The sequence below is a fragment of the Trematomus bernacchii genome, unplaced genomic scaffold (assembly GCF_902827165.1).
Source record: "Trematomus bernacchii unplaced genomic scaffold, fTreBer1.1, whole genome shotgun sequence".
NCBI lineage: Eukaryota > Metazoa > Chordata > Actinopteri > Perciformes > Nototheniidae > Trematomus > Trematomus bernacchii.
This window is the reverse complement of record NW_022987786.1, coordinates 1,070,004-1,087,529: the sequence shown is the minus strand read 5'-3', so window position 1 is coordinate 1,087,529 and position 17,526 is coordinate 1,070,004. Positions and strand designations below refer to the sequence as shown.

The 17,526-nt window shown below is 42.6% G+C and overlaps 1 protein-coding gene across 2 annotated transcripts in view; it reads right to left on the bottom strand.

Moving 5' to 3' along the window:
* LOC117497540 (sodium bicarbonate cotransporter 3-like) overlaps positions 1–16,339 on the bottom strand; it is a 68,913-nt gene extending 52,574 nt beyond the window's left edge. The window contains exon 1 of one of the 2 annotated variants that reach the window (XM_034149507.1): positions 16,171–16,339. In XM_034149507.1, the coding sequence (XP_034005398.1) occupies positions 16,171–16,215 (45 nt within the window). In that variant the 5' untranslated portion in view covers positions 16,216–16,339. Of the gene's footprint in view, positions 1–3,143; positions 3,389–16,170 lie in introns of those variants that run through there. The other variant, XM_034149506.1, reaches the window with a different exon arrangement.
* Between the last annotated feature and the right edge of the window lie 1,187 nt (positions 16,340–17,526).

Sequence of the window (17,526 nt, the reverse complement as noted above, 5' to 3'; positions counted from 1 at the left end):
ATATACACCTGAACATCAGCAGGAGATGACTCTTTAAAGTAGAGACACTACATACTGATATACACCTGAACATCAGCAGGAGAGGACTCTTTAAAGTAGAGACACTACATACTGATATACACCTGAACATCAGCAGGAGAGGACTCTTTAAAGTAGAGACACTACATACTGATATACACCTGAACATCAGCAGGAGAGGACTCTTTAAAGTAGAGACACTACATACTGATATATACCTGAACATCAGCAGGAGAGGACTCTTTAAAGTAGAGACACTACATACTGATATACACCTGAACATCAGTAGGAGAGGACTCTTTAAAGTAGAGACACTACATACTGATATACACCTGAACATCAGCAGGAGAGGACTCTTTAAAGTAGAGACACTACATACTGATATACACCTGAACATCAGCAGGAGATGACTCTTTAAAGTAGAGACACTACATACTGATATACACCTGAACATCAGCAGGAGAGGACTCTTTAAAGTAGAGACACTACATACTGATATACACCTGAACATCAGTAGGAGAGGACTCTTTAAAGTAGAGACACTACATACTGATATACACCTGAACATCAGCAGGAGAGGACTCTTTAAAGTAGAGACACTACATACTGATATACACCTGAACATCAGCAGGAGAGGACTCTTTAAAGTAGAGACACTACATACTGATATACACCTGAACATCAGCAGGAGAGGACTCTTTAAAGTAGAGACACTACATACTGATATACACCTGCACATCAGCAGGAGAGGACTCTTTAAAGTAGAGACACTACATACTGATATACACCTGAACATCAGTAGGAGAGGACTCTTTAAAGTAGAGACACTACATACTGATATACACCTGAACATCAGCAGGGAGAGGACTCTTTAAAGTAGAGACACTACATACTGATATACACCTGAACATCAGCAGGAGTGGACTCTTTAAAGTAGAGACACTACATACTGATATACACCTGAACATCAGCAGGAGAGGACTCTTTAAAGTAGAGACACTACATACTGATATACACCTGAACATCAGTAGGAGAGGACTCTTTAAAGTAGAGACACTACATACTGATATACACCTGAACATCAGCAGGAGAGGACTCTTTAAAGTAGAGACACTACATACTGATATACACCTGAACATCAGTAGGAGAGGACTCTTTAAAGTAGAGACACTACATACTGATATACACCTGAACATCAGCAGGAGAGGACTCTTAAAGTAGAGACACTACATACTGATATACACCTGAACATCAGCAGGAGAGGACTCTTTAAAGTAGAGACACTACATACTGATATACACCTGAACATCAGCAGGAGAGGACTCTTTAAAGTAGAGACACTACATACTGATATACACCTGCACATCAGCAGGAGAGGACTCTTTAAAGTAGAGACACTACATACTGATATACACCTGAACATCAGTAGGAGAGGACTCTTTAAAGTAGAGACACTACATACTGATATACACCTGAACATCAGTAGGAGAGGACTCTTTAAAGTAGAGACACTACATACTGATATACACCTGAACATCAGCAGGAGTGGACTCTTTAAAGTAGAGACACTACATACTGATATACACCTGAACATCAGTAGGAGAGGACTCTTTAAAGTAGAGACACTACATACTGATATACACCTGAACATCAGCAGGAGAGGACTCTTTAAAGTAGAGACACTACATACTGATGTACACCTGAACATCAGCAGGAGAGGACTCTTTAAAGTAGAGACACTACATACTGATGTACACCTGAACATCAGCAGGAGAGGACTCTTTAAAGTAGAGACTCTACATACTGATATACACCTGAACATCAGCTGGAGAGGACTCTTTAAAGTAGAGACACTACATACTGATGTACACCTGAACATCAGCTGGAGAGGACTCTTTAAAGTAGAGACACTACATACTGATATACACCTGAACATCAGCAGGAGAGGACTCTTTAAAGTAGAGACACTACATACTGATATACACCTGAACATCAGCAGGAGAGGACTCTTTAAAGTAGAGACACTACATACTGATATACACCTGAACATCAGCAGGAGAGGACTCTTTAAAGTAGAGACACTACATACTGATATACACCTGAACATCAGCAGGAGAGGACTCTTTAAAGTAGAGACACTACATACTGATATACACCTGAACATCAGCAGGAGAGGACTCTTTAAAGTAGAGACACTACATACTGATATACACCTGAACATCAGCAGGATACGTTTTCTATTATATATTTTTTTATATTGAATATGTCCTCTTTATGTTTTTTTATATAATTATACAAATGATTACAAAAGGTTAATAATAGTCTCTTAGGAGTAATGTTGATCTCTTTAATCACAGTAAAGCAAGTTTAAATTAAACTAAAAAAGTATCTTAAATAAATGAAATGTCTATATTAGCTGCCTTTTCTATTTGTCCAAAAACCAATCGATTAAAAAAATGTTAACCCTGTATTCCGTTATTTCACCAAAAGACTCTATAATTGGACCTGGTGTGTAGGGGTCTGGTGTGTAGGGGTCTGGTGTGTAGGGGTCTGGTGTGTAGGGGTCTGGTGTGTCGGGGTCTGGTGTGTAGGGGTCTGGTGTGTAGGGGTCTGGTGTGTAGGGGTCTGGTGTGTCGGGGTCTGGTGTGTAGGGACCTGGTGTGTAGGGTAGGAGCCGCCTTTGGAGAAAATACAAGCTTATTTCTTTGGTATGTTGTGCTACAGAAAAGACATGATATCTGCCTGCGAGTTCAGAGGCAGCGTGTTTGCAGATCTCCTTTTCCTGTTTAACCGCCTCATTTCCTCAAATGTTTACGAGCCAGATGAATTACAACATGACAGTCATTACCACAACACCGTCTGTCTCTCACTTCATCACCACACACTTTCCCTCCTGCTACCACACTCTGTTCTTCTTAACACTGTAAATCCTGCACAACTATTTTACTGTACTCACTTTCTCACATATGTATATGTTGCATCTTTATTGCTAAAAACAACAACAACATATTCTGCTTTCTGTGTCTTTGTTCGCACCATTTACACAAAACTTGGTAATAAAACTGATTCTGATTTACTGCTAACATGTGACAGAAAGTGTTGTTTCTTTCAAAGCAGATACATACCAGGGACATGGCTCGGGACACCCTCTCACTGGCTATTTCGCCCCAATAGTCTCCCATAGCTTCTCCGTCCAAAACACAGCGCACCGGGGTCAAATCAGACGTTCAAAAAACCCTCGTCCAGAAGGAGAGTTTGAAAAGCCGTGCAGGAAATGAATCCAGTGGATCTGAGGGTCCTCCAGGTTCAGTGTGTGAATACAGACGGCAGCAGATACGAGACGGGTATTTATAGCAGAGTGTGTTGCTTCACTGAGCGCCTGATAGAGAGAGCAACAGGCTGCAGAAACGGGAGGAGAGGAGGAGAAACGGGAAAAGAAAAAGAAGGAACGGGAGGCGGAGTCTGAATGAATGCTTCTCATATCTGAACAAAAACACAAAATGTGAATCTAAAAGTTAAATGGAACAACATAAAGTACTTTAACTGCTCGTACTGCACTACAAACTATTATATTGTAGAGCTGTGGAGGAAAAGAGTCTGAGTCAATACTAACAAGTCCCACGTGAAGCACAAGCTCTAAATCGATACCAAACTTGAGATCATGAAGTTTTCAGTCAAGAAAAGTCCAAGTCAACACTAAAAAGTGCCAATTTAGGTCAAACAAGTAACAATATAAGACACAAGTCAAGACCAACAACACATAGTCAAGTCCCAAGTCATGACCAAAAAGTTCCAAGTAAAGGCCAACAAGTTTTAGTCAAGTCCCAACAGAGAACCAAAACGTTTCAAGTAAAGACTAATAAAGTGTCAATTCCAGTTCAAGTCAAAAGGCAAGAACAACAAGTCCTAAGTCAAGTCCACCAATGCCCAATTCAAAATCAATAAGTCATAGTCAAGTCCCAATAGAGAACCAAAAATGTTCAAGTCGGGACTAAAAAAGTGCCAAGTCCCGAGACAGAAGTGAAAAGTTTCAAGTCCAGAACAATAAATGCCAAATCAAGGCCAACATGTCCTAGTCAAGTCCCCAAAAAAAACAAAGCTTTCGAGTCGGGACAAAAAAAACTGCCAATTCCAGTTCAAGTCAAAAGCCAAGACCAACAAGTCAGAAGCCAAGACCAACAAGTCAGAAGCCAAGACCAACAAGTCAGAAGCCAAGACCAACAAGTCAGAAGCCAAGATCAACAAGTCAAAAGCCAAGACCAACAAGTCAGAAGCCAAGACCAACAAGTCAGAAGCCAAGACCAACAAGTCAGAAGCCAAGACCAACAAGTCAGAAGCCAAGACCAACAAGTCAGAAGCCAAGATCAACAAGTCAAAAGCCAAGACCAACAAGTCAAAAGCCAAGACCAACAAGTCAGAAGCCAAGACCAACAAGTCAGAAGCCAAGACCAACAAGTCAGAAGCCAAGACCAACAAGTCAGAAGCCAAGACCAACAAGTCAGAAGCCAAGATCAACAAGTCAAAAGCCAAGACCAACAAGTCAGAAGCCAAGATCAACAAGTCAGAAGCCAAGACCAACAAGTCAGAAGCCAAGATCAACAAGTCAAAAGCCAAGACCAACAAGTCAAAAGCCAAGACCAACAAGTCAAAAGCCAAGACCAACAAGTCAGAAGCCAAGACCAACAAGTCAGAAGCCAAGACCAACAAGTTGAAAGCCAAGATCAACAAGTCAGAAGTGAAGATCAACAAGTCAGAAGCCAAGACCAACAAGTCAGAAGCCAAGACCAACAAGTCAGAAGCCAAGACCAACAAGTCAGAAGCCAAGACCAACAAGTCAGAAGCCAAGACCAACAAGTTGAAAGCCAAGATCAACAAGTCAGAAGTGAAGATCAACAAGTCAGAAGCCAAGACCAACAAGTCAGAAGCCAAGACCAACAAGTCAGAAGCCAAGACCAACAAGTCAGAAGCCAAGATCAACAAGTCAGAAGCCAAGATCAACAAGTTAGAAGCCAAGACCAACAAGTCAGAAGCCAAGATCAACAAGTCAGAAGCCAAGATCAACAAGTCAGAAGCCAAGACCAACAAGTTGAAAGCCAAGATCAACAAGTCAGAAGTGAAGATCAACAAGTCAGAAGCCAAGATTAACAAGTCAGAAGCCAAGATCAACAAGTCAGAAGCCAAGACCAACAAGTCAGAAGCCAAGATCAACAAGTCAGAAGCCAAGACCAACAAGTCAGAAGCCAAGATCAACAAGTCAGAAGCCAAGACCAACAAGTCAGAAGCCAAGACCAACAAGTCAGAAGCCAAGACCAACAAGTCAGAAGCCAAGATCAACAAGTCAAAAGCCAAGACCAACAAGTCAGAAGCCAAGACCAACAAGTCAGAAGCCAAGACCAACAAGTCAGAAGCCAAGACCAACAAGTCAAAAGTCAAGTCCCTAGTCAAATTCCACGTAATGACCAACCAACCGGATATGGTAGTTTCTGCTAGTTGTTTATCTTTCCAGCCAACAAAGCAATATGCTATTTCTACAGAAAGACTGGGTGGAAATCAGCTGTGTCATGATTGCAGTGTCATTTTTAGCCGCCCTTATGCTACGAATGACTGATGATAACAAGTCTGCACATCGAGGTTTACTGAAACTGCCGGACCCTTCTCACACCTGTCCTCTTGATGTCACATGGTACACAATACTGTAGATGTTCAGGATAAAATGTCAAACAATCAGTGGTGGTTTCACTGATGTTGATTGTTCAGTACATTGTCATAAAGAAGGAGGTCAACACCGCCAAAGCCTGATGTGAGCTAAGAAATGTTAACACACACTTCCTCTAAAATATGACACTGCTGAGATACAGCTATTTGTTGACACCTGAACAGATCAATTCAATCGAGAGCAAAGAGGTGTCTTCTGGTTGTGCCCTCGCTCCATCACACACACACACACACACACACACACACACACACACACACACACACACACACACACACCACACACACACACACACACACATCACCACACACACACACACCACACACACACACACACACACACACACACACACACACACACACACACACACACACACACACACACACACACACACACACACACACACACACACACACACACACACACACACACACACACACACACACACACACACACACACACACACACACACACACACACACACACACACACACACACACACACACACACACACACACACACACACACACACACACACACACACACACACACACATTGTTTAGTACTTTAGTTACTTTTGTAGGATCAAGAAATGCTGCAACAACCAGCGGGTGCAGAGGTACTCTCACCTGGAGAAAAGCAGGAAGGATAGCCTCTTCAGATGCTCATTTTATAGTTCCAGTTAAGTATGTTTTAGAGAAAGAAAGTACAAAAATAGACAAACGAAAACGGCTAACTATACCCAGAATGCAATGACGTATTTCAGTAAAATACGTTCAGCAACTTGAATGAATCGAGTTGTTTGTCGGAGATGTTTTCACAGCAATATAAAAGGTGTTGTTTTCAAATGCCAAACAGTTACAGTGTCATTGTGGCAATGATAATCTGAAGACCCAGTGTCCTCCAGCAATGCAACATACAGTATACTAAACGTAAAGGAAATACAATTGTGCAAAAGAGAAGATGGGGCAAGAAAGATATATTCATAAATATAGAATATGACAGAGAAAGTAGGATTAAATCCTGTATGGTAGAATAAAGACTGCAATAATATGTAACTATGTAAATATGCTGAATGAAAAATATATATTAAAGAGATATTATGGCCTGTTTAACTTCCTATCAAAAACCAGTATGCTTACAGTATACTGTTCGTTCAAGTACATGGGATTGTTTGTATGCACCATGGTATCAGTACATATCAGTATGGAGGAATTGTATTGGTATCAACTACTACATTTCTGGTATTGTGACATCCGTACTACATCTTTTACAAATAATTATCCCTTTAATTCTGCAGCTGCTGCTACGGGCGTTATTTAGACTCCGCTTCCTGTTAGCTCGGATGTAATTCAGAGCCTGAGTCCATCATTGTGTTTCTGGTGTCATGGAGACAGCGGGAGGATGAAAAGGCTGGTGTCGGATCATGAGATACAGCAGGCCGGCTGCAGGCAAATCACACACACACACACACACACACACACACACACACACACACACACACACACACACACACACACACACACACACACACACACACACACACACACACCACACACACACACACACACACACACACACACACACACACACACACACACACACACACACACACACACACACACACACACACACACACACACACACACACACACACACACACACACACACACACACACACACACACACACACACACACACACACACACACACACACACACACACTTACTTTCAGGCCTGTTTTACCAGCCCTCTGTAACAACGCCCACATCTGCAGTTGTGTCAGTAATCAGTGATTTAAGCTACAGGAACAACTCAAGTTCAGACATTATCAAGATGTGTCCGTCACATTACAGTGTGCAGTATTTGGGCTCCTACCCCTCTAACATCCTCTGCACGTGCCTGGTTGTTAGCATGAAATGAGGTCTGTGGTTAACCCAAGCTGAAGATCTTTTTGTAGTACAACGTCAAATACTTACCCACTGGTGGATTTAAAAAGGAGGTTGCTAACAAGTGTCTAAATGAGATGACTAATGGCGCATTTCCACTACACGGTCGGCCTCGGCCACACTCGGTACGGCTCGGTACGGCTTGGCCGCGTTGGGCCTTAACAGGGCCGACTCACTTCATGCTGCGCTTCCATTACAGTTTAGGAACTGGGGTAGTTACTATAGTAACGCAGTGTAGGCGGAGCCGTGACGTCATCTTCAATGAGAAATCCAGAAACACAACACAGCCGTTAGCTGTGAGCACTCAGAGCTCACAGCTCCTTATATATGTTCAGAAACTCGACAAAAGTTAAACAAGTACACACCACAGACTGCCTGTGTCATGGTGAATACAGTCGCTGCTTTATTTATGTCTGTATAGGCCGTTGTTGTGAGTGTGGACTGTCGGGGCATATACTGCGTTAGCTTAGCCAATCTCCATCTAGAAAAACACGAATTTTAAAAGGTTTTTCGCCTGCCGTCTGTCTGCAGACTTGACAAAGCATTAATTCATGGTTTTTACTAACCGGTATCAGTATGTTGTTACTTCGGCATCATTTTGAAACGTGTATTACAATTAAATCACGGTCAAATATGTCCATCTTGTTGTAGTTCTAGCCCTCTTGCCAGCGCTCCTCTCTCTAGTTTAGCATACTCAGCCCGACTCAGCCCTGTTTGTTGGCCCCGATAGAACCACAATTTTCTAGGGCCAGAAAAGAGGGGAAAAAGTGGCCCCGCGCCGTGCCGCGCCGGTACGAGGCCTAGTGGAAGCACAACCAAAAAAGGGGACGGCACGACACGGCACGCTTAAAGCGAGCTACGCGCTGCAATGGAAATGCGCCATAAACGGCATCACGCCCAACATTAGCCACCTTTAGCTTAGCGGTGGTGACGTGAAGTTATTTGACCGTGCTGTAGTTCCTTTATAGCCCAACATTAGCCACCTTTAGCTTAGCGGTGGTGACGTGAAGTCATGTGACCGTGCTGTAGTTCCTTTATAGCCCAACATTAGCCACCTTTAGCTTAGCGGTGGTGACGTGAAGTCATGTGACCGTGCTGTAGTTCCTTTATAGCCCAACATTAGCCTCCTTTAGCTTAGCAGAGGTGACCTGAAGTCATGTGACCGTGCTGTAGTTCCTTTATAGCCCAACATTAGCCACCTTTAGCTTAGCGGTGGTGACGTGAAGTCACGTGACCGTGCTGTAGTTCCTTTATAGCCCAACATTAGCCAACTTTAGCTTAGCGGTGGTGACGTGAAGTCACGTGACCGTGCTGTAGTTCCTTTATAGCCCAACATTAGCAACCTTTAGCTTAGCGGTGGTGACGTGAAGTCACGTGACCGTGCTGTAGTTCCTTTATAGCCCAACATTAGCAACCTTTAGCTTAGCGGTGGTGACGTGAAGTCACGTGACCCTGCTGTAGTTCCTTTATAGCCCAACATTAGCCTCCTTTAGCTTAGCGGTGGTGACGTGAAGTCATGTGACCGTGCTGTAGTTCCTTTATAGCCCAACATTAGCCACCTTTAGCTTAGCGGTGGTGACGTGAAGTCATGTGACCGTGCTGTAGTTCCTTTATAGCCCAACATTAGCCTCCTTTAGCTTAGCAGAGGTGACCTGAAGTCACGTGACCGTGCTGTAGTTCCTTTATAGCCCAACATTAGCCACCTTTAGCTTAGCGGTGGTGACGTGAAGTCATGAGACCGTGCTGTAGTTCCTTTATAGCCCAACATTAGCCTCCTTTAGCTTAGCGGTGGTGACGTGAAGTCACGTGACCGTGCTGTAGTTCCTTTATAGCCCAACATTAGCCACCTTTAGCTTAGCGGAGGTGACGTGAAGTCACGTGACCGTGCTGTAGTTCCTTTATAGCCCAACATTAGCCACCTTTAGCTTAGCGGTGGTGACGTGAAGTCACGTGACCGTGCTGTAGTTCCTTTATAGCCCAACATTAGCCACCTTTAGCTTAGCGGTGGTGACGTGAAGTCATGTGACCGTGCTGTAGTTCCTTTATAGCCCAACATTAGCCTCCTTTAGCTTAGTGGAGGTGACCTGAAGTCACGTGACCGTGCTGTAGTTCCTTTATAGCCCAACATTAGCCTCCTTTAGCTTAGCGGTGGTGACGTGAAGTCACGTGACCGTGCTGTAGTTCCTTTATAGCCCAACATTAGCAACCTTTAGCTTAGCGGTGGTGACGTGAAGTCACGTGACCGTGCTGTAGTTCCTTTATAGCCCAACATTAGCCTCCTTTAGCTTAGCGGAGGTGACCTGAAGTCACGTGACCGTGCTGTAGTTCCTTTATAGCCCAACATTAGCCACCTTTAGCTTAGCGGAGGTGACCTGAAGTCACGTGACCGTGCTGTAGTTCCTTTATAGCCCAACATTAGCAACCTTTAGCTTAGCGGTGGTGACATGAAGTCACGTGACCGTGCTGTAGTTCCTTTATAGCTCAACATTAGCCACCTTTAGCTTAGCGGAGGTGACCTGAAGTCATGTGACCGTGCTGTAGTTCCTTTATAGCCCAACATTAGCCTCCTTTAGCTTAGCGGAGGTGATCTGAAGTCACGTGACCGTGCTGTAGTTCCTTTATAGCCCAACATTAGCCACCTTTAGCTTAGCGGAGGTGACCTGAAGTCACGTGACCGTGCTGTAGTTCCTTTATAGCCCAACATTAGCAACCTTTAGCTTAGCGGTGGTGACGTGAAGTCATGTGACCGTGCTGTAGTTCCTTTATAGCCCAACATTAGCCTCCTTTAGCTTAGCGGAGGTGACCTGAAGTCACGTGACCGTGCTGTAGTTCCTTTATAGCCCAACATTAGCCACCTTTAGCTTAGCGGAGGTGATCTGAAGTCATGTGACCGTGCTGTAGTTCCTTTATAGCCCAACATTAGCCACCTTTAGCTTAGCGGAGGTGACCTGAAGTCATGTGACCGTGCTGTAGTTCCTTTATAGCCCAACATTAGCAACCTTTAGCTTAGCGGTGGTGACATGAAGTCATGTGACCGTGCTGTAGTTCCTTTATAGCCCAACATTAGCCTCCTTTAGGTTAGCGGAGGTGACCTGAAGTCACGTGACCGTGCTGTAGTTCCTTTATAGCCCGACATTAGCCACCTTTAGCTTAGCGGAGGTGACCTGAAGTCACGTGACCGTGCTGTAGTTCCTTTATAGCCCAAAATTAGCCACCTTTAGCTTAGCGGAGGTGACCTGAAGTCACGTGACCGTGCTGTAGTTCCTTTATAGCCCAACATTAGCCACCTTTAGCTTAGCGGAGGTGACCTGAAGTCACGTGACCGTGCTGTAGTTCCTTTATAGCCCAACATTAGCAACCTTTAGCTTAGCGGTGGTGACATGAAGTCATGTGACCGTGCTGTAGTTCCTTTATAGCCCAACATTAGCCTCCTTTAGGTTAGCGGAGGTGACCTGAAGTCACGTGACCGTGCTGTAGTTCCTTTATAGCCCGACATTAGCCACCTTTAGCTTAGCGGAGGTGACCTGAAGTCACGTGACCGTGCTGTAGTTCCTTTATAGCCCAACATTAGCCACCTTTAGCTTAGCGGAGGTGACCTGAAGTCACGTGACCGTGCTGTAGTTCCTTTATAGCCCAACATTAGCCTCCTTTAGCGTAGCGGTGGGATCGTGAAGTCACGTGACCGTGTGGTAGTTCCTTTATAGCCCAACATTAGCCGCCTTTAGCGTAGCGGTGGGATTGTGAAGTCATGTGACCGTGCTGTAGTTCCTTTATAGCCCAACATTAGCCACCTTTAGCTTAGCGGTGGTGACGTGAAGTCATGTGACCGTGCTGTAATTCCTTTATAGCCCAACATTAGCCACCTTTAGCTTAGCGGAGGTGACCTGAAGTCACGTGACCGTGCTGTAGTTCCTTTATAGCCCAACATTAGCCACCTTTAGCTTAGCGGTGGTGACGTGAAGTCACGTGACCGTGCTGTAGTTCCTTTATAGCCCAACATTAGCCTCCTTTAGCTTAGCGGTGGTGACGTGAAGTCATGTGACCGTGCTGTAGTTCCTTTATAGCCCAACATTAGCCTCCTTTAGCTTAGCGGAGGTGACGTGAAGTCACGTGACCGTGCTGCAGTTCCTTTATAGCCCAACATTAGCCACCTTTAGCTCAGCGGAGGTGACCTGAAGTCACGTGACCATGCTGTAGTTCCTTTATAGCCCAACATTAGCAACCTTTAGCTTACCGGTGGTGACGTGAAGTCATGTGACCGTGCTGTAGTTCCTTTATAGCCCAACATTAGCCTCCTTTAGCTTAGCGGAGGTGACCTGAAGTCACGTGACCGTGCTGTAGTTCCTTTATAGCCCAACATTAGCAACCTTTAGCTTAGCGGTGGTGACGTGAAGTCACGTGACCGTGCTGTAGTTCCTTTATAGCCCAACATTAGCAACCTTTAGCTTAGCGGTGGTGACATGAAGTCATGTGACCGTGCTGTAGTTCCTTTATACCCCAACATTAGCCACCTTTAGCTTAGCGGAGGTGACCTGAAGTCACGTGACCGTGCTGTAGTTCCTTTATAGCCCAACATTAGCCACTTTTAGCTTAGCGGAGGTGACCTGAAGTCACGTGACCGTGCTGTAGTTCCTTTATAGCCCAACATTAGCCGCCTTTAGCGTAGCTGTGGGATCGTGAAGTCACGTGACCGTGCTGTAGTTCCTTTATAGCCCAACATTAGCCTCCTTTAGCTTAGCGGTGGGATCGTGAAGTCACGTGACCGTGCTGTAGTTCCTTTATAGCCCGACATTAGCCTCCTTTAGCTTAGCGGTGGTGACGTGAAGTCACGTGACCGCGCTGTAGTTCCTTTATAGCCCAACATTAGCCTCCTTTAGCTTAGCGGTGGTGACGTGAAGTCATGTGACCGTGCTGTAGTTCCTTTATAGCCCAACATTAGCCTCCTTTAGCTTAGCGGTGGTGACGTGAAGTCATGTGACCGTGCTGTAGTTCCTTTATAGCCCAACATTAGCCTCCTTTAGCTTAGCGGTGGTGACGTGAAGTCATGTGACCGTGCTGTAGTTCCTTTAGAGCCCAACATAAAGAAATCCTAAAGTGGTGTTAATGTGTGGAGATTATCCTGCTGAACTAAACGTGTAAGAATCAGGAACGTTTGTTTCACACAGATTATTTTCTGCAATAATGCCAAATCACATGGAGGACTCCCACTGTTTTACATGCAACAGAAGAAGAGTCTAAAGTAAAGCCAGCACATAATATACTTCTCCTACAGTACAGTTTACATTTCCTCTGTTTCCCAGCTGACAGTGTTTCCACTGTGTGTGTCCCCCCCCCCCCCCCGAGGACAGGGTTACTGAAGTTACCGAGTCACCTGGGCGCCTCCACAGCCCCCACCTGTACACACAGGTGCTGCGTCTCAAGCTGTGCACTTCTGTTGTGCGGAGATTCACTGTTTGAAGTGCCCCTAGACATTTTTCTCTATATGACATTTGATTTGGAGATAACTGTCAGATTACTCAATAATAAATACAATTGTTAGCTGCAGCTCTAACTGTTTAAATCAGCTGGAAGATATCAGAGTAGACCCTTCATTTGATCAGTCTTCTGTAGTTCGTTTTAGGACAGAATAATGTCTCTTCCTGAAACCGACCCTGACCTCATGCTGCTGCTTTGCATCAAAGAGCCTCATTAACGTAGTGTTACTGTCGAGGTGAAACCGTTCACAGAGCTTGCACTTCCCCTTCGAACAATGAGCTCCACATCGCTCACAGCTTCAATGCACGCAGAGAAAAGCTTCACCTCACACAGGAAGTCAGCGGCAGATTGAACGCTGTGATAAAAACACCAACAAACAAGAAGCTGGAGGTACACAAATCAGAGTTCAACGAAGTATCACTCCTGCTTTAAAATGTCTAAAAACTGCTGAATTGTTGTTATATATTTAGTTGAGTTGTGTCCTGCTTATCCCAGATGTTTTATGAGAGATGTTTAATTATAATAAAAGGTAATGATGCCTTTCATAGGACGGCGTATTGAGACCATAGCGGGGGAATAAAGAAACTACAGAGCCAAGTGAGGGGGAATATTACATGAAAAAACTCTAAATTTGAGAGAGAGACAAACTCGGAGATTTAACAGAAATCAAATGTTATATTTAAAACAAAACAAACATACACATTTATAATTAAAAACGTATTAATGTACAACAAAAAAAGGTGCACATTTACGAGAAAACACCCTGAATTTTGCTGAAATGATACAAAAATAAAATGTGTGTATTTTGTCAAAGAACAACAATTTCATGCAATTTAATTAGTCCAAATGTTACCCTCTCCATCATTTGGGAAACACTGATTGTTATCATCAACCTGCTTTAGTTTGTAATCGGAGCAGAGGAAACACACATTCTGCAAACTCACTTTATCCCTGTTTTAATAAGAGACCCCTGGTGTGCCTTTAAGCTGCTCTGAAAGGAAATTAAAACAAGGCCCACGTACTTCCCTACATCACCATCACGCAGCAGAAGAAACAGGTTCAACATACATGGACGGGGATGTGTACATACACATTTAAAGAAGATCAATTGTAAGAAAAAGCAGAGGTGGGAAGTAACTAAGTACATTTACTCGAGTACAGTACTTTAGGACAATTTAGAGGTACTTGAGTACTTCCATGTTATGCTACTTTGTACTTCTTCTCCTCTACAGTTCAGAGGTACATCATGGTGTACTTTTCCTCCACTACATGTATTTAATACCTTTAATTACTTCACAGATGTGGATGAATGATGTGAAATATAACCAAGTGTTAAATCAGACTTTAGTTCCACCTGGAGTAAATCCACAAGCTACCCTGCAGTATACAAAGTCATTCAAACTAGCTGCACCTTTACCAGCTTTGAGAACACTTTCATGATCAATCATTATAAAACATATCATATATATTATTCTGAAATGACCAATCTGCACAATGACTACTTTTACTGTCGCTACTTTCACTATATTTTGATGAGAATACTTTTCTACTTTCACTTGAGGAACATTTTGAATGCAGGACTTTTACTTGGAGTATTCCTACACTCTGGTACTTCTACTGTTACTCAAGTACAAGATCTGAGTACTTCTACTTTTACTCAAGTACAAGATCTGAGTACTTCTACTTTTACTCAAGTACAAGATCTGAATACTTCTACTTTTACTCAAGTACAAGATCTGAGTACTTCTACTTTTACTCAAGTACAAGATCTGAGTACTTCTACTTTTACTCAAGAACAAGATCTGAGTACTTCTACTTTTACTCAAGTACACGATCTGAGTACTTTGACTTTTACTCAAGTACAATATCTGAGTACTTCTACTTTTACTCAAGTACAAGATCTGAGTACTTTGACTTTTACTCAAGTACAATATCTGAGTACTTCTACTTTTACTCAAATACAAGATCTGAGTACTTCTACTTTTACTCAAGGAGAAGATATGAGTACTTCTACTTTTACTCAAGTACAAGATATGACTACTTCTACTTTTACTCAAGTACAAGATCTGAGTACTTCTACTTTTACTCAAGTACAAGATATGAGTACTTCTACCTTTACTCAAGGAGAAGATATGAGTACTTCTACTTTTACTCAAGTACAAGATCTGAGTACTTCTACTTTTACTCAAGTACAAGATCTGAGTACTTCTACTTTTAATCAAGTACAAGATCTGAGTACTTCTACTTTTACTCAAGTACAAGATCTGAGTACTTCTACTTTTACTCAAGTACAAGATCTGACTACTTCTACTTTTACTCAAGTACAAGATCTGAGTACTTCTACTTTTACTCAAGGAGAAGATATGAGTACTTCTACTCTTACTGAAGTACAAGATCTGAGTACTTCTACTTAGTACTTCTACTTTTACTCAAGTACAAGAACTGAATATTTCTACTTGTACTCAAGTACAAGATCGGAGTACTTCTACCACATCTGCATATGACAATAAAACCTTTACATCTTGAATCTTTGGACAGAACCTTTAAATTGTACTTGAGTGAATAGTTACCGCTGGTCACTATAGTGTCATCCTCTAGCATGTGTCTGATTGGAGGATTAGGACTTGTTGAAACCATCCTGTCTCTCCTTCTGCTGAATGGATGTGAAGCATGCCTAATACAAACATAGACGCTAACTCACTCAGATTAGAGTCACATTAAGAATTCAAAACAACTTCTCTCTAATGAGCCCAACCCCAGGAATCAGCTGTTTCTAGATGTGTATCGCACAGTTGACTCCTGATGGGGAAACGCATCGTTACTTCACTTCCTGGCAGAAGCGTGGTCCCTCAACAACAGAAGCACTCGGTGTAAAAACAGCTGATCTAAAGCTACACCTAAACCAACAAACCAGACGATTCAAACTGGAGCTTTTTCTGACTCCATGTTAGGATAAAAGCCTCCTCTGTCTCCACTTTCTGAGATCATTTAAAGCCCTTTAAGGGGGGGACTTACAGATGTGAGGAGGGGTCTCATCTGCTCGCTGTTATCTGCCTCCATGTCCAGAAATACAGATGTTAAAAGTCCCTCTCCTATGGGAGGAGATGAATAATCCGAGTTGGCCGTTACCTTCCTCTCTAAACGTTTCTACACAACACTTTGAGAACGCCTGCAATATATCAACTCCAGCTGTAGAGCCCGCCCCCTTTTTCTGATTGACAGCTTACTCCTCCGCTGAGGTGGCAGCGCTCTTTCCGCGTCCACCAATCAGAGAGGGAGAAAGTGTAATGGGCGGAGCTAAACCGGGAACGATGCTTCAGAGATTTTCTGTTTGTTTTGATAAATAACTTTATTATTTAGTAAGTATTTATGAGCTGTTGTTTTTTAGGTAAAGTTGTTTATTTAGATTTGTAGGATTTATATTTCTGTGTTGCAACTCTGTTTGTGTATCCTATTGTATGTGACAAACGAATTTAAATGTAAGTTACAAATACAATGACACTAAATAAATATGATATATTATATAATCAATAGAGAAACTAATGAATGAAGAAATGCATGAATAAATAAGAAAAGAAAATTATGAAGAAATAACTAAAAATAATGAATAAATACATATATTGAATATATTCTTCTTTACAACTCCTTATAATCATTAGAAACAAAATTGCAATTATTATTTTACAATTTATTTTCTGATGATATTTATTATATTAGCCTACGATCACATAATACAGTATTTATTATTGAAGTAAAGCGTGTGTAAGCTGATGTTATGAACAGGTTTTCATTAAGTGAGCGGATTCAACTTTTCATTAAGTTTTGCAAAAACCTTTGACCTCCTGCTGGTTACATAATGAGATCATTGTTCGGCCGCTTATTAAAACAACAGGGGGCCTGAAAAAACGGACAAATATATGCTGTCAAAAAAATTATTACCTTCTCCTTAAATATATTTTGTATTAGATTAAATTATGAGAGAGGAAAGGAACATTGCAGAAACATGTTTCACATTGTTCATTAAAGTGGTTCATTTTCAGGTTGATATTAGTATTTATTTAGTGCCTCTACAGCAGTGCTTCTCAAAGTGTGGTCCACGGACCACTGGTGGTCCGTGAGCGCCCCCTAGTGGTCCGTGAGTATATTGGTAAAATGTCACATTTGAAATAAATGAATTAAGGTTTCCGCACTCTCGCGGGAATATCTCCGCAATGGAGCGAGCTTAAGTTTAACTTTCGATTGCAGGATATAGCCCAGCGCAACACCTTCGTCACACATGTTGCCACTTGTTTGTACCATTTTCAGCCGATTTGTAATCTGTTCTAGAAAAACGATATGAGTTAGGTGGTCCGCGAGTGTTTTTTTATTGGT